The sequence below is a fragment of the Eucyclogobius newberryi genome, unplaced genomic scaffold, assembly GCF_026437365.1.
Source record: "Eucyclogobius newberryi isolate DKJ021-1_F unplaced genomic scaffold, fEucNew1.0.hap1 SCAF_21, whole genome shotgun sequence".
Taxonomy (NCBI): Eukaryota; Metazoa; Chordata; class Actinopteri; order Gobiiformes; family Gobiidae; genus Eucyclogobius; species Eucyclogobius newberryi.
The window spans coordinates 10,350,241-10,377,557 of record NW_027315846.1 but is presented as its reverse complement, the minus strand read 5'-3'; the positions used below and the strand labels follow the sequence as shown (position 1 = coordinate 10,377,557).

The 27,317-nt window shown below is 43.5% G+C and overlaps 1 protein-coding gene across 2 annotated transcripts in view; it reads right to left on the bottom strand.

Moving 5' to 3' along the window:
- Positions 1-204: 204 nt before the first annotated feature.
- The window catches only part of rab11fip5a (RAB11 family interacting protein 5a (class I)), a 33,605-nt gene continuing 6,492 nt past the window's right edge, over positions 205-27,317 (bottom strand). Inside the window, exons 2-6 of one of the 2 annotated variants that reach the window (XM_072458390.1) lie at positions 8,660-9,168; positions 8,037-8,532; positions 4,346-6,934; positions 3,170-3,311; positions 205-2,263 (exon numbers count right to left, since the gene is read on the bottom strand). In XM_072458390.1, the coding sequence (XP_072314491.1) occupies positions 2,006-2,263; positions 3,170-3,311; positions 4,346-6,934; positions 8,037-8,532; positions 8,660-9,168 (3,994 nt within the window). In that variant the 3' untranslated portion in view covers positions 205-2,005. The remainder of the gene's footprint in view (positions 2,264-3,169; positions 3,312-4,345; positions 6,935-8,036; positions 8,533-8,659; positions 9,169-27,317) is intronic. The other variant, XM_072458389.1, reaches the window with a different exon arrangement.

Sequence of the window (27,317 nt, the reverse complement as noted above, 5' to 3'; positions counted from 1 at the left end):
GAATTGTGCTTTATAAATACATTTGATTTGATATAGTCAGATATTATTGACTCAAAATCTAAATTGTATTGAGCCTTTTAAGTGTGTTATGACCAATTTATGCTGTGCCGATCTGGTCAATTTCTGGTCAGCTTTCACGCTGCAGTCCACATTTGAAACCAACATCTGATACGAAGAGTTAGAGCCAATGATACGGTGAGCGAGAAACACAAAATATTCTTTATTAAATATACAAAATTTGTGAAACAGAATTGCATCACGTTTGTAAACTTCCCAGTCTTACACGCTGCTACCTTTGAGCACATTCGAAACGGCGACTCAGTCAGGACGATTACAATCAAACTTGAACTTAAAACTGCTTTAAAATGGAAGACGTGGAGACGACTTGTATTCTATAAGTGCCACATGGAAACGCGCCTCGAACGCTCGTTCGGGATTAAACCGAGAGGGGAGGACGCTCTGAACTGTCTATCGTGGAAGCCCAGAACAAGTTGTAAGTGCAGTAGTATTTTTCTGATGGTCTAACTTCACTGATACTGACATAGGTACGGCAGAGATGCCATTTAGTGCACGGACGTCCACAAACGCTGTTAAATGTGGCTTAGTAGTCTGTATATATTCACTCTGCTCCACAGATTTAAGACTATATTTGGCATTTCACAGCAACATTTACTCGTTGTCTACGGCTATGCATACTTTTCTGCAGCATTTCAATACGACGATGGAAAAATAATAAACAAGCACTTTTTCTATTCTTATGGTAAAACGAAGAGGCAAAGCAGAAATAAGGCAGCATTTGGTATAATATGTTAACAATTTCGGGAAAACACATTGGCGCAAAGCATCAGAAAACATGTGGCGGCTGCTCGTGATACTGTCCTTGCCTGATTATGTCATGAACCCAGATAAAAACGCTCGAAAAAACTGTGGGTAGTGGACACGTCAGTGCAGGAAAACATAGGAATGAACGAGTGAGTGAAGATAAACTACCTTTTCACTGTAGAAGACACTTTTGAAGGCGCTACAACCAGGTCCAGGTGAGGCGGGTGAACAAAGCGGTTTGGGTTGTCCATCCGCCAAAAACGAGTCAAAGCACTTGGTATAGATTAGGTCGGAGTCGCTCCAAAACATCCAGTTTATATGATGCAGAGAAACAGGTACTTTTTTAACTTTAACTTAACTCCAAACCGCAATATTAGACCTTCAAACACCTTTGGGAATGAATTGAAAGAACGGACTGATTCTTCACTTCAAACACAAGGTTCAGATGTACTATATCATATTGTTGTTTGTGAACGGAATATTAAATGACCTAAAGGAAAACTCTACAGCGTGTTTCTAAGCTCTGAATGTAAGGAATGTGACTGACATATGGCACTATGGGGCAGGTGTCGGGATTAAGAGCCTCCATTTCATTCAATGGCTTTGTTTGTTGCTCTTAGAAGCAGCGTCGTATGCGCAGGTACGTTTGAGGATGAATGCTGTAAATACTCACGTGCGCAAGACACTAAATGGCAAGAAATGTGTGCATAATCTATTTGTAAGGTTAGATAAAACAAGACAGGCAAATGTAAACAGCTAAAAAATGAGTAAAACAAATAAAAACTACATAATGACTGATTGTCGTCAGGGGCACTGGCACAAAACTAACGAGACGCAACTATGCCGTTCATACGACGTGGATGTTTTGGAGCGAGACTTCCCCCGTGTTCTGTGATCAAAGTGGTGCGGGTGACAGTCATTTCTACAATCAGTTTCTTCAATGAAAGCATCTGGAAGCCCTTCTGTGAGAGCTCGACCTGAATGCGACCTGAGGACCCGCTGCTTTCTTCACACGACCTTCAGTTCGCTCGACAACATGGGTTTTGTTTCGGAGGAGCGTGCTGCCCGGGGAAACCTCTCGGTGCCTGTGTAACTGTGTCAAAAAGGACAACAGAGCAGTGAAAAGACTAAAAGATTCCGTCGTGGGGCTTTTATCGCGGGCGAAGCCGAAAAACCCCCGCGCTCACTTGAGCTTGGAGCGCACTTGCAGGAGAGTGGGTTTCTGCTCCATGATTCTCACCAGCAGAGTGTCAATGTAGTCCTCTAAATCTTTGATCTGCGGCTTCAGCTTCTTCAGCTCTGTCTCTCGTTTGGCCAAAAGGATTTTCTGTCGCTCAAACTCCGCCTTCTGTCTCTGGAGCGCCGCCTCCCGCTGCACGAGCAGAGCCACCAGTTCAGTGTGCGTCAGGTGATAGTAGGAGCCCGCGCCCTCCGTCAGGGACTGAGGGGAGACAGAGAGGCGATCAGACGTACAGACGTGATGCATACGCTTTGGGTAAATGACACCAAGGATTATGATTTAAATAATATATGATAGAAAAACAACTAAACAATCATTTCGTTTGTGCGATCAAGCCTTAGAGTATCATTAGCCAGCATTTTAATCCACTCAATTAAAGTCAATACAAGTCAATCACTGTCTACATACACGGCAGGAAAAATAAATCTTCTGTCTCGAGCGCTTTGAATTGGATTTCTAAACTTTGTGTAAATGTGGAACTTCAGTTTGGGATAGTAATTCAAATCTCTTAAAATCACATAAACACATGAGCTGAAGTATGTAGGGCTGGACCATATCATACTGTTCATTGTGATACCGCTATGATTTTAAGTGATGATATGAAATTGAAATATTGGAAATAAATGTTGGATGAAAACTTGTTGTTAACTTCAAAATATATATATATTTTTTTTTATTTAAATTTGCACCAGTAAAATGTAGCATTTTTGAAGTATTTTGTCCAGCGCCCATTATATCGTCAATTACATTACGTTATTGCAATTTTTCTATTTTATACTGTGAAAAAAAATGTGGCCCTACTACCAGAGACAACCAGGCAAGTGTTAGACATTTAGAAAAGCACTCACTCATTATAGATCAGCAATAATCAAAAATGATAGCTCCACCGAACAAGAGTGTACTCTGAGATACCTGTAATCCTATGACAAATGCTTGTATACATTTGTAATACGTAAAGTAGAATGTTCATGCCATGGCTAAAAGTTATGCATTTTATAAAACCTAAACCTGGTTTACTGGAATATGGAACATAACATTAATAAAACACATAAACCATCCCCCAATTAGTCTCTAGTCTAGGCATTTCTCAAGTGTTATTTGCTGTACCTTCTTCTTGTCGCTGTCTTCCGTGGACTGGCTGTTCTTTCCCGTGTTCCGGGTGAACTTGAGCTTCTCCAGCATAGACCGGCTCTCAGTCTTCTTCTCTTCGGCCGCAGTGGCAGTGGTCAGGGGCTTCACTGGGTGTGGACTAAACAAGACCAATACAAGACGCACGGGGACAATGTTAGACTCGGACCGGCAACAACAGACTTTGTAGAGACAAGGAAGAGAAGGACCCCATCTGGCTGCCACACCGGAGGCCAACATATCTCTGCTTTGAAATCTGTTATTTTAGAGCGGTTGCACACAAATGTAAAAATAACAGATCATTTGACAAGATAGTAAATCAGCTAGAAGTTATTTAAATGTAATTAGGTTGGCATTGAACATGTAAAAATGTTGTTATACCTCTAACCACAACAACAGGAAAGACCATTTCCTGTGTCAAAGGCCTACATTTAATATGCATGAGCAAACACACTGCTCGAACAGTACTGCTTGTTGTACAGTATTTGCAACATATGTCAGATCCTCCAGTGTGACACCAGATATTGAAAGTATAGATTCATCTGAAATTTCCCTGAAGGTTAATTTAAGAAACTGGAAGTACAAGAAGTTAGACAGGTGTAAGATGCCTCATTAATGGAAACAACGGTGAAAATTGAAATTAAATTAGCGCAAAATTGAAAGCCTTAATTGCATGCTTTTGCGCAATCAAACATGTTAAATGTATTATTACCCCAAGGTGAAAAGGAAATGCTATTGGCAACACAACAACACCTTTTGTTCCCACCGTACACGGCCTCGATTTCGGGTTGAGAACTCCGCAAATGACGGAGGCTGTGTGAGAAAGCTTGGGAGAGTACGGGGGAGGGAGACGAGAGCTGAGTCTGTATGTGTGTGTGTGTGAGAGAGTGGTGGGGGGCGTGTGGCAAGATTCAGGACAAAATAATAACTGCTAATTGGCCAGAGGCTCAGTTTTCCCTCTCGTTTCCACAGAGCCAGGACATACAAGACACCTGCGGCGCCGTCCTGTTAGCACCTGCACGTGAGATCAAAGAGAGGAACCCCACGAGAGCCGGCGGCAATCAAGTCGAGCGGAATAGAAAGCGGGATAGAGAAATCTGGAAGTAGTGGGGATGAAGTGCTCCCCAAAGCGTTTCTGAGCATGTGCGGCCTCACCTGTCGAGCTGATTGGCTGCCCGCTGCTGCTGCTGAGTGGGCGACCCCCGTGTGGCGGCGTCAGCGACAGGCGGAGGGGGACAGAGCGCTAGGGGGGAGCTACTGCACTGAGGGGTTAGAGAAGGCGGGAAAGGAGAGAAGAGGAGCAGGTCTGGCTGGGGTTTAAAGGAGGTGAACTCGGGGTCGCTCCCGAACGCGGAAGCCTGGAGTTCGCCGAAGGCCGGGGAAAGCACGCCTTCGGACTGGGAGCGCTGCAGAGAGGCGTGTTCCCCCTTGAGACTCTCATGTCGTGGATGAGCGTGACTTTGTAAATTAAAAGTATCCACGGCGGGAGAACCGGTCCCAAAAATGTCCCGGTTGTCGAATACTTTGGCCTGATGCGTTGAATAGGCGTCGTCGGCTTCCTGCGTGCGACTTTGTACACTGAAGTCGTCCGCGGCCGCGATGTTTGACTCGAAGATGACGTCGCTGTCAAATAAATCGCGACTTATGTCATAGAGCACTTCCTCTTTCGAGCTCGGTAAATTGAAGGTCCCCGCCGTGTAATCCGACTCGATCTTGGCACCCACCCAGTCATCAAAATAACCTCCATTGGGGTTATTTGAAAACACGTCTTCAACAATCAAGTCCTGTTTTGGTGTGGAGACGGGGCCACGTTGTAAAATGAAGTCATCAGCTGCTGTGAAACTTGACTCAAAGTCGTTTCCTTTCACGTCACCAAATGGCCCATTGTTACCGTTTGAAAATATAGCGTCCAAGGGCACTTCCTGTTTTGAACTTTGAAAATGATGTTCCAATTGTGTAAAACTCGTCTCGAAAGCATTAAAATCCAAATCAAAGCCTTGATTTAGTTGAATCATTTGGTCATTTAAAGGTTTTGTCTTAAAGAAGTCCTCTGCGTCTTTAGCCCTATTACTAGCCTCCTGGACGGCGATTTGCTCAACAAAGAATATTCCATTTATATCCTGGGAAAACATGTCCTTTTCAACCCTGTCCTCTTTTGGACTTTGAAAACTGAAGTTGTCCATCGCTGTGAAATTTGTCTCAAACATTGGCACGATAAGATCACAAAACACGCCTCCATCTTGTACGGCAGGTACTTTCTCTTCGTTTGGTCTCGTCTCGAAGACATTGACCAGGTCTGTCGCCGTGTGATGTGCCATTCCAACACCGTTTTGCTCCATAACAGGTGTTGCAGATTTCTCCGAGTGTCCTGAAGTCACGTGTGTCAGACAGGATAGATATTCCTGGGAATCGGCGCTGGCATACATGCTCTGTGTGAAGCTGGTCCTGTCCGAGGCGTTTGTGTGCGACAGGGAGGTGTCAGGGCTCGGATTTATGCTCCTTGTGTTTGGGAAATCTGTGAAAAGTGCCACGGGGAGAGGGGAAAGCTGATCCTGACCCGCCACGTTCGTGCTCTCAAAGGGACAACGGGAGAGCGAGTCGGAGAGCCCGGGGGAGGAGGTTGTGATGAAAACTGGAGGGAGGGCTGGGAAGAGTTCACTTTCAGGGGAGGTGGAAGCGCCTCTATCTGGCTGTGGGTCAGGAGTAGTGTGACAATTTGGCTTCTCAATTTCAGCCTCTATATTGGCGACAGAAGGTTCTAGTTTTGAGCAACTCTCGCTCGTCTCCTTGCTGTAGTCCTCGATTAGCGTTTGTTGGTCTAAAGACACATCCTCCGACTTGTCCATGGTCTCCTCTTCGGATGCTTTTGAACGTCTTGCTGCGCGGTTCTTCTCAAAGTTCTGCACCTCCGTCTCCTCTGAAGACGAGAGCTTGTCTGATAAAGAACAGGAAGAGACGCAAGAGAGGCCGTCTTCTTCCGCCGAGCTGCCGAGGCCTGAAGATGAAGGGTCAGGCGAACTGCTGTGGAACTTTTGACCTGCAATTTCAACATTAGTGTCGCTGAAAACATCGGCTTTAACTTGTGACGTCGGTTGAGTTTTACCAACTGATTTATTGTCATGCTCCGAGCCGTTTTCTGGGATAGTGTCTAGTAGTTTAGAGAAAAAGTGCATAGGTTGAAAATATAGGCTGTCATTAGTGGTTTGCTCGGCGTCCGTATTAAATGACATTGCTTTTTTATGAATACAGTGTGCTGGTGGATCACTGCAGAGACCGTTGTGCTGCGTTTCGGAATCAGTGGTCGGATCGTCTGGCGATTGGAGCCTGCAGGCTGCAAACTCGTCAAACGAATGGTCCAGCTCTGAGTCCAGCCCTTGTTTTGGCGTGAAAGGATCGGACATCTTCTTGTTTGTGTCTTCATCGTTTTGTGTTTTACTCGAGACGTCGATGCTGGGGGTCTCTGTGATGGACTGCGCGTTGATCTCCGGGAAGAGCGTGGTTATAGGAGGACGAGCGCTAGAAAGAAATGGCAGAGGCGGCGGTGAAGGACTCAGGGGCTCAGTGCAAGACATGTCTTTATAGAAGGGGTTGTGCAGAGTGGTGAAGAAGGGATTGGAGCGGGACAGAGGAGGTGAGGGCTGTGAGGGGCTGAAAAGGTCAGTGAGGTGCCCGGGGCAGTCTACAGAGCTGCCCCAGGAGAGAGAGGGGGAGTAAGGGTCTGTGGGTGACACCACCTCGTTGTGACTGTGAAAGGAAGCAGTCCTCCAGATTAGTGACCATCACAGGCTTGGGTAGATTTAAGAAATCAATCTTCTTGACCATTTTATACGTAATATTTTCTAAAATTATGCTAATCAATAAGCTGTTTAGAAATAAAACAAACACTTTTTGAGGATATTTTGGTCATTAATTACAATGGCAGACTAAACCAGCAGCAGTTTACACATTACTTTTAAAAGAAACAGCACAAACTTGTGAATCGTGAATTGATTGATCATTCTACATCCATCCATCCATTTTCTACCGCTTGTTCCCTTTCGGGGTCGCGGGTGACTGGAGCCTATCCCAGTGACTTCGGGCCTTAGGCGGGGTACATCCTGGACAGTGGCCAACTTGTCGCAGTATATATATTTATATAAAATATATACATACATAAATCCAATCTGACAGAATTTAAAATGCACCATCTGTGTCTTTGTTTTCAACTCTTGCTGCAGCTGATTACTTGGCGCTACCTGTGCCAACTTGGCATTTTTCCCAAGACTCTCTGAACGCATCAGCGTGTAAGCCCTGCGTGTGTATACAGAGCAGGCCAAAGGTATTGAGAGTACAATAGTCCAGAGGAGCTGACCTGGCCTCAATCACAAGGTGCTTATGAAGCCAATACATCCCTGCAGCAGATTATAAGAAATACAATTCTGCTTCGTGTGGACTGAGCTGCTGTTTGGAAAGATAAGATGAATGCTAACCATGTTTATTATTTTAATCCAACCCAAGTGTTTGAGTGTCACAAATGACCTGCAAATGACCCATCAGTGAAATAAAGGTCTTTCATAATCAACCAATCACCTTGTGAATTACGTAACAACATGCACCATCAAAAAGATACCTCTTAATATTTAAACCTGGTAAGAATATTAAAGAGCAAAAACTTTGTCAATGCAAATGAGGAAAGACATTTACAGAAATATTTTTTCTCAGAAACAAACATTTCCTTCTCTAAAGCTGAAACTGTAAACTCAACATGGAGGTGCTGAAAAAGAACTTCAGCACTTCAGGTGGAATCATAAGAATTAAAGTTGACTCTTCAAAAAGAGTGAATGTGCAGACTCTGTGTGAATCTCACCTGGGTTTGTTGTGCGAGTCCTTTGATCCAAACCAGCTTCTGTGTCCGTCTTCTGCTGGAGCCAGTTCAAACTCATCTTTCCTCGTCTGTTTCTGGCTGTCGGCCTCTACGGTGCAGGAGGAAGCGGTGCCTAAACTGTCCTCCTCAGGTTCTCCTTGCATGGGCCCGCTCTGCTCCAGTGCAGCTGCGATGGCAGCCTTTTCCTCCTCGTCAGGTTTGTCGAAGGACCAGCGGCGCCCGTCTGCCAGGATGACTGGGGGCAGGTCTCCGTCCCGCGGGCTGAGGTTCTGAAGGGACATGGACAGGGGCAAAGGCTTCAACAGTCCCAGGCCGAGCGGCGCTACTGCTTTTCCTGAGTCCAGCGGCTGGACGCTGAGAGAATGGCTTCCGTTAACGCACACTTTTGGCTGAGGCACTGTGATGGTGATCTCACCGGCCTCGTCCCCAAACTCACATTTGGGAGAGGACAACTTTGGCGACGTATTTGCTGTGTGCTCTGGAGAAACAGAGAGAAGGTGTACATCTAGTATAGGGCTTTATTCAAAGCACAAACTGCTAAATAAAATGCTTTTACACATGTAGTAATTGACTGTAAGACCAGCCTGTAATCCAGTGCAGTGTACCTGGGCTGTTGTCTGCGGTCAGGTTGCTGCTGTTACTGGGAGAGTTGGACAGGTCGGACACCACCACACTGATGCCGGCTGTGGGGCTGAGGCTGCCGCCTCTGGATGACTCACTGCTCTCGGAGCCCAGGGACGTGCTGGAGCGAGTGTCTGAGGACTTACGCAATTTCCCTCTCAAGAAGAAGGTCCTCATCTTACTTCTCCGGACCTCTCCGCCCTCATCATCCTCATAGTACTCCTCTCCACCGCCATCACTAGGCAACCGCTGCCGCATGCGCACCAGCGAGCCGTATCCGCCGGGCAATATGGCCGACGACGAATCTTCTTCACTGGAGCGCCTCTTGCCCTTAATGCGCTCCTTTAGTTTACCAAAGGTGGAGACACTTTTGTCCTTCATGACCAAGTCGTACATACTGGCCGTTAGATTGTTTCTGGTGAACTGCACAGTGACTTGAATGTCTCCTCGCTCCTTCTCCTTCTTCCCCGTCTTTGAGTTCAGTCTATACCACCTGCAGAAGACACACAAATACATTTCAACACAAATGTAGGGGATAGATGTCACAGTAATTAATCACAGCTACAAATAAGAGATACGAGATATTTAATAAATGAACAATTAAAAAATATATCAGTGTCATAATGTCAAGTACCAACAACACATTCAAAGTCCACCCAGTCCGAGTAGTTTGTTAATGATAAAGTCTGTTCTGTTGCAAAGAATGGAGCCAAGCTGGTGAATAGTGTCCTAGTAACGCCCCATGTGTGCGTGTATGTACGTGCGAGAAGAGGGGGCATAGCATAAATCCTCTGGGGCCTCGGAGGGTTTTGTTCAGACAGCGAGTGAGCGCGAACAATAACTTAGAACATGACACAGTTTTATTTAGCCACAACGGACCAAAACAAACTAAAAGGCAGGTGACCCAGTTGGTAAATGCCACCGGTGCTGAGCAGTTCTTGGAACCAGAGTTCCCCCGCCTGCACCACATGACTCATGGGAAAGTCTCATCTGTTTGAATTAAATGATGGAAAAAGCCCCCATTAACAAGTGTTTGTGACACCCACAGGAAGTGAAGCTCAGGGAGCTTTATTTGTTTCATTTCCTCTGCAACTGGGCCATTTCAGCTCACACACCTCAACCACACAGCATTTCACTTATTTAAGAATATCTGAGGTTCTCAAAAATAATGACATGTAACAGTCGCCCAGGTCAGTGCTAACGTTTCAGTTTCCAGACTGCAGTAAAAAGTGAGAGCTGAGCTTGCAATGTAGTGTTGATTGCACGTATATTACAGATATATAAGATAGCAAATGTTAGAGTATGCTTCCAATCTGTCGGAGAAAGCAAACTAGCACCATATCAACTTCATCAAGCATCATACTATTAAACGGGAAACTGTGAAGTTTACATCATGTGATGATGATAATCATAATAATAATAATAATAATAATAATAATATATTATTATTATTATTATCTGAAGCCTCAACTAGGGATTTTTTGAGCCATTTGTCTTGCTGCTGTGGCCATTGACAGATATTCAGATTATAAAAAACACAGAAAGGCACCCAAATGTATGTTATAAAAATGTTCACAAATGTAGTAATGCCAAACTAGATTAGACTACATTTTATACATTGCACGAATAACAATATCTGTGAAAACCCAAACAGATATCCCCCATCCCAACCATCCTGCACAGATTAATCCAGCACAACAAGTGCACACTGGATTATGCAGTGCAGGCAGTTATGTAATAGGACTATCCCACTCTCTGGCCACAGCCCAATAAATGCAGCATAACTCAATGTGAAAACAAAGGGAAAAAGTAATTACAATTTAATCCAAACAGTGAAATCTTCAGTTGAGAGTAAATAAAATAATCCCCTTTCCTTCTGCAGTTTCTCATGTGAAGGTCTTTGAAGTGTTTTCTACTTCACAGACGGTTAAGGGTGGACTAAGGTTACACTCTGACAGAACAACAATAGCCTCCTCACACCGGCCTACACCCTGTGGCCAAGGTGGAGTGCACATTCCTCAGACAGCTGGGAAAGTTTATATCAATCCTGAACCACGCCAGTAATGCAACCATATGAAACTGCACGACTATGATATTACATTTCTGAGAGCCGACATGTGGCTGCTTCCAGACTGCACAACAAACACCTGCCAATAGAACCACAGAAGTAAAGTAAAGAAGAAAACTCACAGAAACGTCATATAGTTTGCAGCAATTCTACCCTCAAACGATAATGCAATTAGGGCTTGTACCTGATTAGAGTTTATACCAACAGAGTCGTCCATTTTCGAAGACCTGGTTCTGTCACATACGCACTATGTTCATGCAAAGGTTGAACTAGATCCAAGCAAGTTACGTTAATTTGACTCAGATAAGAAACTGCAACACGGCAAAAGCGGCAGCAGCAGAAGCAGAAGCAGGAGCAGCAGCCTACATTCGAGCCCACGTCCTGGAGCAGAGAAAGGACAGCCTGTTACTGGAGAAGACCCACTTTCCCAAACACAGGAACTAGCACTTAAAACGGGGCCAAATCACAAAACCAAAGTTAGTCTTTTATGTTGGGCTGCACACTTTAGGCAAAATGTCTAATAACAACGTCCAAGAGCATTTACATTTTAAAATTGCCTGAAATATGAGCAGCTAAACAAAAAACAAATGCATTTCAGTGCATTTTTGTAAAAGTCTAACTACAGTGTAAGCATTTTTGTTAACATAAAGACAGGACACTTGTTGTTTGCAGAGGAAATCAAATTTGCATCCATTCAATCCAGCAATTTTTATTCAATTGTGATATTTCCTGCAGCTCAATTTCTTTCTAAAACAGGAGATGAACATAAACAACAGGAGATAGACATAAACTCGTATGACATAACTTTCAGGGGCAATCGGAGCTTATACAAATGTCACGTAAACAAGCTCATTCTTCAGCATAACTCCTCTATCTGCTTCCCAATCGCTCCAAAACAGGAACCCACAACACTCCGCCCGGTCCCCTGATGACACCATCTTTTCCAGCTCGGATATGCTCCTCTTATTCTAGTCTAAAAAAAAGTATACGGTCTCTTTTCTGGTGTGCTGATCATCCCCAGAAACCACCCTTCAAGGCAGTGGAAAGCTGAAATTACAAGAAGGGCTAGCAACCTATTTTCCCAGTCTCCACGGAGCTTTAAGTGTCTGGGTGGTATCTGAGCTTGACAAAAGGGACTCTTTGACATAAAACAGGCCACAGGGGAACTGAGTGAAGAATGTAGCGACGTACATTTCTAAAGTCTTCGTGTAATCACTCTTTTTACAATCGTTTGTGATAAAAAAAATAATCCATTGTCCAATGCCCAGTGGCAAGAATGTAACACAACACAAATAAGAGAGGTCACATAGAGGTGTCACTGGTGATAGTAATAAACTCTATTAGGATCAACAACTTCTGGAAGGAGAAAACGAGAAGGTTTGAAATCCCTTTTGTTAACATGTTCACTTTGTTACTCCAACATTTCAGAACATTGAGCTGCAGTAGTTTTGTTTCTCATTGATAGAGATGACAATGATCTTCCCCAAAATAAGCTGAAAAAAGAAATGGTATGGTAAATTATATTTGTATAGCTTATAAAACATTAAAATGTAGAATAACAGTTCAGCTCTTAAATAGAGTGAATAATTGAATCCACTTAACAACTTCAAAATATGTTTTTTTATTTATATTTCCACCGTGGTCTTGGCAGAAATCACAGGAGAACTTCAGCAAACATTTTGGGAAAACTTTGGCTCAATTTAGAAACCACTTTAAAAGAAGAAATGCCATGCAAAGCTATTTTAAACAAAAGTTTCAAAAGCAGCTCTAATCAAATTTTGGTGTTAGGTAAAGTCAAGTGCAGACTATTGTGCAACTGCATAATACTTCTGTTTAATAGAGCTGCAAACTCGGCCACACCTAAGTAAACAATGTATTATAAAAGAATATGCAAACACGCGTCATGATACTCTAGTGCAGAAATCATAACACAGAATAAATATATTTTACTCTGATAAGAACTCTGATAAGAGTATTAAATACCAGAAAGTGCTGCTGTCATAGTACAAACATTTCAAACTCAATTTCAGTGCTAAGGCAAAGGCTTAAAACTTTTTTATTAAGAGTTTAATTTTCAACATGAAAACATTTGGTAAAAAGACATTGCATTTACCGTGTGGCCTTATACTTCGTTCAGAAAAGATGAAATTATGTCCCATTTATGTAATGTTTTCAATATTGATACTTCATATCTATTTTTTTAATCAATGCCTTACGATGGCTGTAGTAGATTAAATACATTCTTAAATATTGTAAATAAAACATTACCCGATTCCAATCAATTAATCAACTAAAAAGAGGCGTGGCTCTGGCAAAAATGTGTTAGGCTCACTCACAAAAACTAAACAACTTTACAGAGAAGCACGATAAATCATTTTAAACCACAAATTCATGAAGGAAAAGGCAGATTAAACAGCCCAGTTACTCTCAAAACTCCAGCTGATTCACTCCATGCCTTCTCTTTCCGCCTGTGGTCCATAAAAATATTTCAACTAGCGGTCAACTAAGACCATCAACCGATTAATCAACTAAAGGCCTGAACCACTGGAAATTGCAGGGGACCAATCTCTACCAATGGCAAACATTCTTACATCTCACAATAAAATTAACGTCTGTATAACATGCTTTCTCTGGCAGACTACACATCAATGCCAGACATGCCCGCAGCAGCCGATCATATCTTCAGTTGTCTGGACTTGTCCTATTGTGTCTGAGGTAAACGAGGACAGTTCGACTGGATGGGACGGCGAGGAGGCGCGCGGGGAGGGCTGCTGCGGTGACGCTTGGGGCTGTGGTCCAGATTCCTGCACTTTGACACAAGTAGCGGACAGGCCACAAGACCAAAACCACATTCCACATCTGGACGCTATGCGCTCGAGCCTCACCGCCGACTTCCCATGAAATGCTTTCACACAGGCGGACATTGTGAGCGAGAGAGCCGCACATCCTCACGTGCAGGTTAGCCACGAGCAAAACAGGATTCCACTTTAGCGTTGGGAAAACATTGCGGTTACACGTTTTGAAAGCCGGTCGAGTTTGTATGGACAGGCTTAATCCTTTTGATGGATGAAAAAAAAAAAAAAAAGTGACTCCTGCATACAACAATAAAAGCACGTTTCTATTGACAATGAACTAGCAGAGTAACTTGTAGAATGTTACAGAAGAATAAAAGAAAACGCCTACCTTGCTCTCCTGTTATCGTAACCTTAGAGATGGCGCAGTATGAATGATAGCTGCAGCTCAGTCGAATCCAATGTGATAATCTGGTGCATTTCATCCGAACGGTACGAGAAGCTTTGGCGGTTTCGGCTGATCCTGGATGTGCCGTAACTGACTGTTATGTAACTTTAATGAAGAGAGGAGTTTCTGCTGGACATACTGTACATTGCACAGAGCACAGCCTGAGCCCTGAGGTTTATACGCTTATAAATCCACGATCGCTGGGGTTGGCGGCCGCGATGATCAGGGGACGTTAAATTGTACCGTGGAAGTAACATGCAATGGTGTAAATATCGCGAGGATGGGGCAATATTGACAGAAATTATTATTATTAGGCCCGAGCGCCACAAGCTGGCGAGAGGCCTATTAATCTCGTAAGGCCGTGCGAAGCACGGCTGCGAAAGTGCGCACGTAGTGCGCACGAAATCGAGCGCGAAGCGCTCGCCCACTTCCAAACACTCACTAACGCACTCCTTCACTCATGCACGCCCCGTGCATACTAATTAGTAGTAGGAAAATGGAACATTACCGTTGTAAACGGGCGAAGCCCGTGCAAAAGTGCGCACTAAACAAGCACTTTACATTGAGATGTGGGGATGACGACCGCGAAGCGGTCGTCATCCCCATATAAAGCACTCATTTGCGCTAAGTACCTCACGAATACGTTCCCCATCTCTTGCATGTTCCGTGCATATAAGCATGTAATGCAAAAAATGAACATTATTACTGTGTAGAGGGCCAAAAACACAAAGTGGGCGGAGCCCACTCAAAATTAACGAAAGTACCCGTCAGTGACCAGGGACCCACACCATGAGGTAGGAAAGCGCGAGCGCTTTCCGAAAATGTATAGTTTATGATATTTGAAAAATGGGAAACATTGTTTTCGCATCGGAATATTTAGGCCCGAGCCCCAGCAGGGCGGAGGGCCTATTGCTCCCGCAACGCTGCCTTCGGCAGCGTTGCAACTGTCTGACCAAACATGCGGGCGCAGCCCGCATGTTTGGTGCCCCGTCGCCCCTGGCAAGTACAGTGAACTAGCCCATGCCGAAGGCATGGATCATGCATACTTACTCCTGCTATGACAGAAATAGTCAACAATTTGTGAATGGGCGTAGCCCATTCACAAATTGTTGACAACAGCAGCGCAAAGCGCTGCATTCCTCCAAAAACCCTCCTGGCATCGTCCTGTACGCGAGAATCCATGCCGCAGGCATGGGCCATGCTTGTATCTGCTCAAATCAATGGAAGTCTATGGGGAGTGGGCGGGGCATCCCGACGGAATGGGGAGTGACGAGCGCGTAAGCGCTCGTAATGATGATTCCACCCCATGGCGGCATGGGGAAGGCTTAGAGCTTTCAAACGATGTATAATTTGTTGTTATAGTGGAAACGGCTATATTGTTTTTGCTAAAAATATTATTATTAGGCCCGAGCGCCACAAGCTGGCGAGAGGCCTATTAATCTCGTAAGGCCGTGCGAAGCACGGCTGCGAAAGTGCGCACGTAGTGCGCACGAAATCGAGCGCGAAGCGCTCGCCCACTTCCAAACACTCACTAACGCACTCCTCCACTCATGCACGCCCCGTGCATACTAATTAGTTGTAGGAAAATGGAACATTACCGTTGTAAACGGGCGAAGCCCGTGCAAAAGTTCGCACTAAACGAGCACTTTACATTGGGATGACGACCGCGAAGCGGTCGTCATCCCCATATAAAGCACTCATTTGCGCTAAGTAGCTCACGAATACGTTCCCCATCTCTTGCATGTTCCGTGCATATAAGCATGTAATGCAAAAATTGAACATTATTACTGTATAGAGGGCCAAAAACACAAAGTGGGCGGAGCCCACTCAAAATTATCGAAAGTACCCGTCAGTGACCAGGGACCCACACCATGAGGTAGGAAAGCGCGAGCGCTTTCCGAAAATGTATAGTTTATGATATTTGAAAAATGGGAAACATTGTTTTCGCATCGGAATATTATTCTTTCTTTCTTTCTTTCTTTCTTTCTTTCTTTCTTCTTCTTCTCGGGACCAACCCCCCTATTTTTCACCCAGTGAACATTGACGAAAAGTCACAAAAATTTGCACACCTCTAAAAATCGTGCCTCTCTACATTCTGGCTATTTCCCTTTTCTAAAATAAAAAAAATTGGCGCGTCAGCGCCACCAAATGTACCAAAAATGCATTGAGAGATGGGAAATGACCCAAAAAAAATCTGATCGTAGAATCATGAAATTTGGCGCAGAGGTAGATGGTGACAAGAGAAGTAAAAAATATTATTACGGCAACGCCGTCCCCCGAACCAAATGTCGGCCATATTGCTTCAAAAATGGCTAAACATGACTTCGGAGTTTTTCCAAACGTCGTACTTTTACGAACTCCTCCCAGGGCGTTGGCCCTAAAAAGCTGAAATTTGGTGAAAATGCTACTGAGGAGTGGGACATCAAAAGTTATCCAAATTACATTGATACCTCTCACGGTCTCTGTGCGGCGAAGCCGCAAACTGTAACTAAAATTTCAGAAATCTCCCATATTTAAAATTTCTGCCGTTTGCGCAGATAAAGTCCGAATTGCATCAAATTAGAATCAGTTGTTAAACTCTTTGCCCTAAACCTACTTGAAGTGAAATAAATTCATTTGGCGCCACAGCGCCCCCTACAGATTTTATATGGAGGTTAAATGTTTAGTTTTGCGAAATTATATGAAATTTGACACACAACTCAATTTTAGCATCCCCATCAAAAAAGTCAATGAGACCCATGTCATAATTGTTATGGCGTTGCCCAACGATGACCGAAACCTTTCATGTTATTCCAATGGGGAAATCGCCAGAACATGTTTACACTTTAGACTTTCACAAACTCCTCCCAGGGCGTCAGCCCTATTAACCTGAAATTTGGTGGGACTCATCTTCAGGGGTGGACCATCAAAAGTTATCCACATTTTCATTCAAAGAGTCACGGTGTCTGTGCGGCAAAGCCGCACATTTTGCCAAGAATTCAAAATAAAATAGCTTTTTGATGGTAAAACAAAGGGGAGAAGATGTGACAGCGTCACAGATTCAGCAGTAGGCGTAATAAAAGGACAATTGGGGCGCGTTAGCGCCCCCTCCTCTTGCGGCGTGGCGGCGGTGGCGTGGCGAGGGCCGATCATTGCCGCTTGCGGCTATATTTTTTATTATTTTTCTTGTTCTTCTGCTTTTTGAGCTCTAATTTGACCCCCTGAACATGCTCAAAAACTCACCAAACTTTACCCAAAATTCAAAATCGGCAAAAAATTTTGTTTTTTCTGGGCCATTTTTTTTTTCATTAAAAAATGGCGCGACAGCGCCACCGACAAAAGTCAAAATACATTGCGCCTATGGGAGACGCCCCGAGGTCAACTTTGTCGTAGAGCTACGAAATTCGGAACACGCATTCCTCTTGTGAGGACAAAAAACAAATATTATTGTGGCCACGCCCCCAGAATTACCCTATGCCCGCCATCTTCCTTTGAAAATGAAAACACGCTGTGTTAGCCATTTTGTTCACGTCAAACTTTGACGAACTCCTCCTAGGGCGTTTTGCCCACCGACTTCAAAATCGGCGGACGTCCTCTGGACAAGTGGGGCATCTAAAGTTATCAAATTTTTTGAGATACCTTTTACGGTCTGTGTGCGGCGCAGCCGCAAAGTTGGACAACTTATTTTGGGATATTGCAGATCTAAAAATTGTTCCCATTTGATCAAAACAAGTCCGATTAGGACCAAATTTGAATCAGTTGTTCAACTTTCTAGTTTGGACCAGTTTATGATGACAAAATTGAAATGGGCGCGATAGCGCCCCCTACAGAGTGACCTTTAAATTAACATTAAAGGTCAAAAATTAGTTTTACCAAAATGTTCTAAACTTTACCCAAAATTCTATTTTGGCGTCGCGATCAAAAAAGCCAATCAGACAAATGCCTTAATTTTTACGGCGTAGTCGTAGCGATGACATAAACCTCCCATGTTATCCCTATGGGAAAACCGCTAAATCTCTCGAATATCCACATTTTTATGTTTTACACTTTAACGAAGTCCTCCTAGTGCGTTTTGCCCACCGACCTCAAAATCGGTGTACGTCCTCTAGACAAGTGGGGCATCTAAAGTTATCCAAATTTTAAGGATAGCTTTTACGGTCTCTGTGCGACGGAGCCGCAAACGTTTCCCAGAATTCTGACTATTTGGCCTTCAGAGTGGCCTATAAACAATAGAGTTTTTCCAAATGACATGATATTTTGAACAAAATTCTAATTTGCCATCCTGATCATACAAGTATGAGAGCCAAAGTCATATTTTGTACGGCATAACCGTAGCGATGACAGAAACATCCCATGTTATCGTTATGGGAAAATCACCACATTTTTACGCTTCACACTTTAACGAACTCCTCCTAGGGCGATTGTCCGATCAAGTTCATATTTGGAGAATATCATCTACACAAGCGGGGCATCAAAACTTATCCATATTTTGATTCTAAGTGCTACGGTCTCTGTGTGGCGGACCCGCAAAAATATGTCAGAAATGGGAAAACAGCGAAATCTCTGAAATGTTCACATTTACGCTTCACACTTTAATGAACTCCTCCGTGGGCAATAGCTCGATCAAGCTCATATTTGGGGAAAATCATCTACACAAGCGGGGCATCAAAAGTTATCCATATTTTTATTCCAAGTGCTACGGTCTCTGTGCGGCGGCGCAGCAAATTTGACTGACACTTGTGTTCATTTGCACTGGATTGGCCATGTCCAATGTGTCGCCGTCTGTCAAGTTCTTTTTTTATTCAACACACAATAAGGGCGCCATCTTTATCAAGTCGAAAGCGCAGAGTCGGAAGGCCGGCGGCCCGCGAGGGCCGTTGGATGCCGCTTGCGGCTTTAATTCTTTCTTCTTTCTTCTTTCTTCTTCTCGGGACCAACCCCCCTATTTTTCACCCAGTGAACATTGACGAAAAGTCACAAAAATGTTCACACCTCTAAAAATCGTGCCTCTCTACATTCTGGCTATTTCCCTTTTCTAAAACAAAAAAAATTGGCGCGTCAGCGCCCCCAAATGTACCAAAAATGCATTGAGAGATGGGAAATGACCCAAAAAAAATCTGATCGTAGAATCATGAAATTTGGCGCCGAGGTAGATGGTGACAAGAGAAGTAAAAAATATTATTACGGCAACGCCGTCCGCCCAACCAAATGTCGGCCATATTGCTTCAAAAATGGCTAAACATGACTTCGGAGTTTTTCCAAACGTCGTACTTTTACGAACTCCTCCCAGGGCGTTGGCCCTAAAAAGCTGAAATTTGGTGAAAATGCTACTGAGGAGTGGGACATCAAAAGTTATCCAAATTACATTGATACCTCTCATGGTCTCTGTGCGGCGAAGCCGCAAACTGTAGCTAGAATTTCAGAAATCTCCCATATTTAAAATTTCTGCCGTTTGCGCAGATAAAGTCCGAATTGCGTCAAATTAGAATCAGTTGTTAAACTCTTTGCCCTAAACCTACTTGAAGTGAAATAAATTCATTTGGCGCCACAGCGCCCCCTACAGATTTTATATGGAGGTTAAATGTTTAGTTTTGCGAAATTATATGAAATTTGACACACAACTCAATTTTGGCATCCCCATCAAAAAAGTCAATGAGACCCAGGTCATAATTGTTATGGCGTTGCCGTAACGATGACCGAAACCTCCCATGTTATTCCAATGGGGCCAGAACATGTTTACACTTTAGACTTTCACAAACTCCTCCCAGGGCGTCAGCCCTATTAACCTGAAATTTGGTGAGACTCATCTTCAGGACCATCAAAAGTTATCCACATTTTCATTCAAAGAGTCACGGTGTCTGTGCGGCAAAGCCGCACATTTTGCCAAGAATTCAAAATAAAATTGCTTTTTGATGGTAAAACAAAGGGGAGAACATGTGACAGCGTCACAGATTCAGCAGTAGGCGTGATAAAAGGACAATTGGGGCGCGTTAGCGCCCCCTCCTCTTGCGGCGTGGCGGCGGTGTGGCGGCGGCGTGGCGAGGGCCGATCATTGCCGCTTGCGGCTATATTTATTATTAGGCCCGAGCCCCAGCAGGGGGAGGGCCTATTGCTCCCGCAACTGTCTGACCAAACATGCGGGCGCAGCCCGCATGTTTGGTACCCCGTCGCCCCTGGCAAGTACAGTGAACTAGCCCATGCCGAAGGCATGGATCATGCATACTTACTCCTGCTATGACAGAAATAGTCAACAATTAGTGAATGGGCGTAGCCCATTCACTAATTGTTGACAACAGCAGCGCGAAGCGCTGCATTCCTCCAAAAACCCTCCTGGCATCGTCCCGTATGCGAGAATCCATGCCGCAGGCATGGGCCATGCTTGTATCTGCTCAAATCAATGGAAGTCTATGGGGAGTGGGCGGGGCATCCCGACGGAATAGGGAGTGACGAGCGCGTAAGCGCTCGTAATGATAATTCCACCCCATGGCGGCATCGGGAAGGCTTAGAGCTTTCAAACGATGTATAATTTGTTGTTATAGTAAAAACGGCTATATTGTTTTTGCTAAAAATATTATTATTATTATTATTATTTTTCTTGTTCTTCTTCAGCGCTTTGATCTCTAATTTGACCCCCTGAACATGCTCAAAAACTCACCAAACTTTGCCCAAAATTCAGAATCGGTGAAAAATTTTATTTTTTCTGGGCCATTTTTTTTTTTCGTTAAAAAATGGCGCGACAGCGCCACCGACAAAAGTCAAAATACATTGCGCCTATGGGAGACGCCCCGAGGTCAACTTTGGCGTAAAGCTACGAAATTCGGGACACGCATTCCTCTCGTGAGGACAAACAAAAAAAAACATTGTGGCCACGCCCCCAAACTTACCCTATGGCCGCCATCTTCCTTTGAAAATGAAAACAAGCTGAGTTAGCCATTTTGTTTACGTCAAACTTTGACGAACTCCTCCTAGGGCGTTTTGCCCACCGACTTCAAAATCGGCGTACGTCCTCTGGACAAGTGGGGCATCTAAAGTTATTCAATTTTTTGAGATACCTTTTACGGTCTGTGTGCGGCGCAGCCGCAAAGTTGGACAACTTATTTTGGAATATTGCAGGTCTAAAAATTGCTCCCATTTGATCAAAACCAGTCCGATTAGGACCAAATTTGAATCAGTTGTTAAACTTTCTAGTTTGGACCAGTTTAGGCTGACAAAATTGAAATGGCAGTGATAGCGCCCCCTACAGAGTGACCTTTAAATTAACATTGAAGGTCAAAAATTAGTTTTACCAAAATTGTCTAAACTTTACCCAAAATTCTATTTTGCCGTCCCGATCACAAAAGCCAATCACAAAAATGCCTAAATTTTTACGCCGTAGTCGTAGCGATGACAGAAACCTCCCATGTTATCCCTATGGGAAAACCACAAAATCTCTCAAATTACCACATTTTTATGTTTTACACTTTAACGAAGTCCTCCTAGTGCGTTTTGACCACCAACCTCAAAATCGGTGTACGTCCTCTAGACAAGTGGTGTATCTAAAGTTATCCAAATTTTAAGGATAACTTTTACGGTCTTTGTGCGACGGAGCCGCAAACGTTTCCCAGAATTCTGACTATTTGGCCTTCAGAGTGGCCTATAAACAATAGAGTTTTTCCAAATGACATGATATTTTGAACAAAATTCTAATTTGCCATCCTGATCATAAAAGTATGAGAGCCAAAGTCATATTTTGTACGGCGTAACCGTAGCGTTGACAGAAACATCCCATGTTATCCTTATGGGAAAATCGTAGAATCGCTCAAATCACCACATTTTTACGCTTCACACTTTAATGAACTCCTCCTAGGGCGATTGTCCGATCAAGTTCATATTTGGAGAATATCATCTACACAAGCGGGGCATCAAAACTTACCCATATTTTGATTCTAAGTGCTACGGTCTCTGTGTGGCGGACCCGCAAATATATGTCAGAAATGGGAAAACAGCGAAATCTCTAAAATCACCACATTTTTACGCTTCACACTTTAACGAACTCCTCCTAGGGCGATTGCCCGATCAAGCTCATATTTGGGGAAAATCATCTACACAAACGGGGCATCAAAAGTTATCCATATTTTGATTTTAAGTGGTACGGTCTCTGTGCCGTGGAGCTGCAAATATACTGTCACAAATGGGAAAAACGCCAAATCCTTGAAATGTTCACATTTACGCTTCACACTTTAACAAACTCCTCCGTGGGCAATAGCTCGATCAAGCTTTACTTTGGGAAAAATCATCTACACAAGCGGGGCATCAAAAGGTATCCATATTTTTATTCCAAGTGCTAAGGTCTCTGTGCGGCGGCGCAGCAAATTTGACTGACACTTGTGTTCATTTGCACTGGATTGGCCATGTCCAATGTGTCGCCGTCTGTCAAGTTCTTTTTTTATTCAAGACACAATAAGGGCGCCATCTTTATCAAGTCAAAAGCGCAGAGTCGGAAGGCCGGCGGCCCGCGAGGGCCGTTGGATGCCGCTTGCGGCTTTAATTTTTCTTGTTCTTCTTCAGCGCTTTGATCTCTAATTTGACCCCCTGAACATGCTCAAAAACTCACCAAACTTTGCCCAAAATTCAGAATCGGCGAAAAATTTTGTTTTTTCTGGGCCATTTTTTTTTTCGTCAAAAAATGGCGCGACAGCGCCACCGACAAAAGTCAAAATACATTGCGCCTATGGGAGACGCCCCGAGGTCAACTTTGTCGTAAAGCTACGAAATTCGGGACACGCATTCCTCTCGTGAGGACAAAAAAAAAAAATCATTGTGACCACGCCCCCAGACTTACCCTATGGCCGCCATCTTCCTTTGAAAATGAAAACACGCTGTGTTAGCCATTTTGTTCACGTCAAACTTTGACGAACTCCTCCTAGGGCGTTTTGCCCACCAACTTCAAAATCGGCGGACGTCCTCTGGACAAGTGGGGCATCTAAAGTTATCCAATTTTTGGAGATACCTTTTACGGTCTGTGTGCGGCGCAGCCGCAAAGTTGGACAACTTATTTTGGAATATTGCAGGTCTAAAAATTGCTCCCATTTGATCAAAACCAGTCCGATTATGACCAAATTTGAATCAGTTTTTCAACTTTCTAGTTTGGACCAGTTTATGATGACAAAATTTAAATGGGCGCGATAGCGCCCCCTACAGAGTGACCTTTAAATTAACATTGAAGGTCAAAAATTTGTTTTACCAAAATGTTCTAAACTTTACCCAAAATTCTATTTTGGCGTCCCGATCAAAAAAACCAATCAGACAAATGCCTTATTTTTTACGGCGTAGTCATAGCGATGACATAAACTTCCCATGTTATCCCTATGGGAATACCGCTAAATCTCTCGAATATCAACATTTTTCTGTTTCACACTTTAACGAACTCCTCCTAGTGCGTTTTGCCCACCAACCTCAAAATCGGTGTACGTCTTCTAGACAAGTGGGGCATCTAAAGTTATCCAAATTTTAAGGATAGCTTTTACGGTCTCTGTGCGACGGAGCCGCAAACGTTTCCCAGAATTCTGACTATTTGGCCTTCAGAGTGGCCTATAAGCAATAGAGTTTTTCCAAATGACATGATATTTTGAACAAAATTCTAATTTGCCATCCTGATCATGAAAGTATGAGAGCCAAAGTCATATTTTGTACGGCGTAACCGTAGCGATGACAGAAACATCCCATGTTATCCTTATGGGAAAATCGTAGAATCGCTCAAATCACCACATTTTTACGCTTCACACTTTAACGAACTCCTCCTAGGGCGATTGTCCGATCAAGTTCATATTTGGAGAATATCATCTACACAAGCGGGGCATCAAAACGTATCCATATTTTGATTCTAAGTGCTACGGTCTCTGTGTGGCGGACCCGCAAATATATGTCAGAAATGGGAAAACAGCGAAATCTCTAAAATTACCACATTTTTACGCTTCACACTTTAACGAACTCCTCCCAGGGCGATTGCCCGATCAAGCTCATATTTGGGGAAAATCATCTACACAAACGGGGCATCAAAAGTTATCCATATTTTGATTTTAAGTGGTACGGTCTCTGTGCCGTGGAGCTGCAAATATACTGTCACAAATGGGAAAAACGCCAAATCCTTGAAATGTTCACATTTACGCTTCACACTTTAACAAACTCCTCCTAGTGCGTTTGGCCCACCGATCTCAAAATCGGTGTACCTCCTCTAGACAAGTGGGGCATCAAAAGTTATTCAAATTTTATGGATAACATTTACGGTCTCTGTGCAGCTGAGCCGCAAACTTTTCGCAGAATTTGGACTATTTGGCCTTCAGAGTGGCCTATAAACAAGAGTTTTTCCAAATGACATGACATTTTGCACACAATTCTCATTTGCCATTCCCAAAATAAAAGTATGGGAGCCAAAGTCATATTTGGTAAAGCGTAGCCGTAGCGATGACAGAAACATCCCATGTTATCCCTATGGGGAAACTGCAAAATCTCTAAAATGACCACATTTTTACACTTCACACTTTAACAAACTCCTCCTAGGGCGATTATCCGATCAAGTTCATATTTGGGGAGAATCATCTACACAAGCGGGGCATCAAAAGTTATCCATATTTTTATTCCAAGTGTCACGGTCTCTGTGCGCTGGAGCTGCACATTTGACCGATATTTGTCTTCATTTGCACTGGTTAAGCACAGCATTGTACATGTCCAATGTGTCACTGTCTTAGTTCTTAGACAATTGCGTTAGCGCCAACTCTGTAAAATGCAGAGAGCAGAGTCGGAAGGCCGGCGGCCCGCGAGGGCCGTTGGATGCCGCTTGCGGCTTTAATTTTTCTTGTTCTTCTTCAGTGCTTTGATCTCTAATTTGACCCCCTGAACATGCTCAAAAACTCACCAAACTTTGCCCAAAATTCAGAATCGGCGAAAAATTTTATTTTTTCTGGGCCATTTTTTTTTTCGTTAAAAAATGGCGCGACAGCGCCACCGACAAAAGTCAAAATACATTGCGCCTATGGGAGACGCCCCGAGGTCAACTTTGGCGTAAAGCTACGAAATTCGGGACACGCATTCCTCTCGTGAGGATAAACAAAAAAAATCATTGTGGCCACGCCCCCAAACTTACCCTATGGCCGCCATCTTCCTTTGAAAATGAAAACAAGCTGAGTTAGCCATTTTGTTTACGTCAAACTTTGACGAACTCCTCCTAGGGCGTTTTGCCCACCGACTTCAAAATCGGCGTACGTCCTCTGGACAAGTGGGGCATCTAAAGTTATTCAATTTTTTGAGATACCTTTTACGGTCTGTGTGCGGCGCAGCCGCAAAGTTGGACAACTTATTTTGGAATATTGCAGGTCTAAAAATTGCTCCCATTTGATCAAAACCAGTCCGATTAGGACCAAATTTGAATCAGTTGTTAAACTTTCTAGTTTGGACCAGTTTAGGCTGACAAAATTGAAATGGCAGTGATAGCGCCCCCTACAGAGTGACCTTTAAATTAACATTGAAGGTCAAAAATTAGTTTTACCAAAATTGTCTAAACTTTACCCAAAATTCTATTTTGCCGTCCCGATCACAAAAGCCAATCACAAAAATGCCTACATTTTTACGCCGTAGTCGTAGCGATGACAGAAACCTCCCATGTTATCCCTATGGGAAAACCACAAAATCTCTCAAATTACCACATTTTTATGTTTTACACTTTAACGAAGTCCTCCTAGTGCGTTTTGCCCACCAACCTCAAAATCGGTGTACGTCCTCTAGACAAGTGGTGTATCTAAAGTTATCCAAATTTTAAGGATAACTTTTACGGTCTTTGTGCGACGGAGCCGCAAACGTTTCCCAGAATTCTGACTATTTGGCCTTCAGAGTGGCCTATAAACAATAGAGTTTTTCCAAATGACATGATATTTTGAACGAAATTCTAATTTGCCATCCTGATCATACAAGTATGAGAGCCAAAGTCATATTTTGTACGGCGTAACCGTAGCGTTGACAGAAACATCCCATGTTATCCTTATGGGAAAATCGTAGAATCGCTCAAATCACCACATTTTTACGCTTCACACTTTAACAAACTCCTCCTAGGGCGATTGTCCGATCAAGTTCATATTTGGAGAATATCATCTACACAAGCGGGGCATCAAAAGTTATCCATATTTATATTCTAAGTGCTACGGTCTCTGTGTGGCGGACCCGCAAATATATGTCAGAAATGGGAAAACAGCGAAATCTCTAAAATCACCACATTTTTACGCTTCACACTTTAACGAACTCCTCCTAGGCCGATTGCCCGATCAAGCTTTACTTTGGGAAATATCATCTACACAAGCGGGGCATCAAAAGTTATCCATATTTATATTCTAAGTGCTACAGTCTCTGTGCGGCGGCGCAGCAAATTTGACTAACACTTGTGTTCATTTGCACTGGATTGGCCATGTCCAATGTGTCGCCGTTTGTCAAGTTCTTTTTTAATTCAACACAATAAGGGCGCCATCTTTATCAAGTCGAAAGTGCAGAGTCGGAAGGCCGGCGGCCCGCGAGGGCCGTTGGATGCCGCTTGCGGCTTTAATCTTCTTCTTCTTCTCGGGACCAACCCCCCTTTTTTTCACCCAGTGAACATTGACGAAAAGTCACAAAAATTTGCACACCTCTAAAAATCGTGCCTCTCTACATTATGGCTATTTCCCTTTTCTAAAATAAAAAAAATTGGCGCGTCAGCGCCCCCAAATGTACCAAAAATGCATTGAGAGATGGGAAATGACCCAAAAAAAAATCTGATCGTAGAATCATGAAATTTGGCGCAGAGGTAGATGGTGACAAGAGAAGTAAAAAATATTATTACGGCAACGCCGTCCGCCCAACCAAATGTCGGCCATATTGCTTCAAAAATGGCTAAACATGACTTCGGAGTTTTTCCAAACGTCGTACTTTTACGAACTCCTCCCAGGGCGTTGGCCCTAAGAAGCTGAAATTTGGTGAAAATGCTACTGAGGAGTGGGACATCAAAAGTTATCCAAATTACATTGATACCTGTCACGGTCTCTGTGCGGCGAAGCGGCAAACTGTCGCAAGAATTTCAGAAATCTCCCAAATTTTACATTTCTGCCGTTTGCGCAGATAAAGTCCGAATTGCGTTAAATTAGAATCAGTTGTTAAACTCTTTGCCCTAAACCTACTTGAAGTGAAATAAATTCATTTGGCGCCACAGCGCCCCCTACAGATTTTATATGGAGGTTAAATGTTTAGTTTTGCGAAATTATATGAAATTTGACACACAACTGAATTTTAGAATCCCCATCAAAAAATTCAATGAGACCCATGTCATAATTGTTATGGCGTTGCCGTAACGATGACCG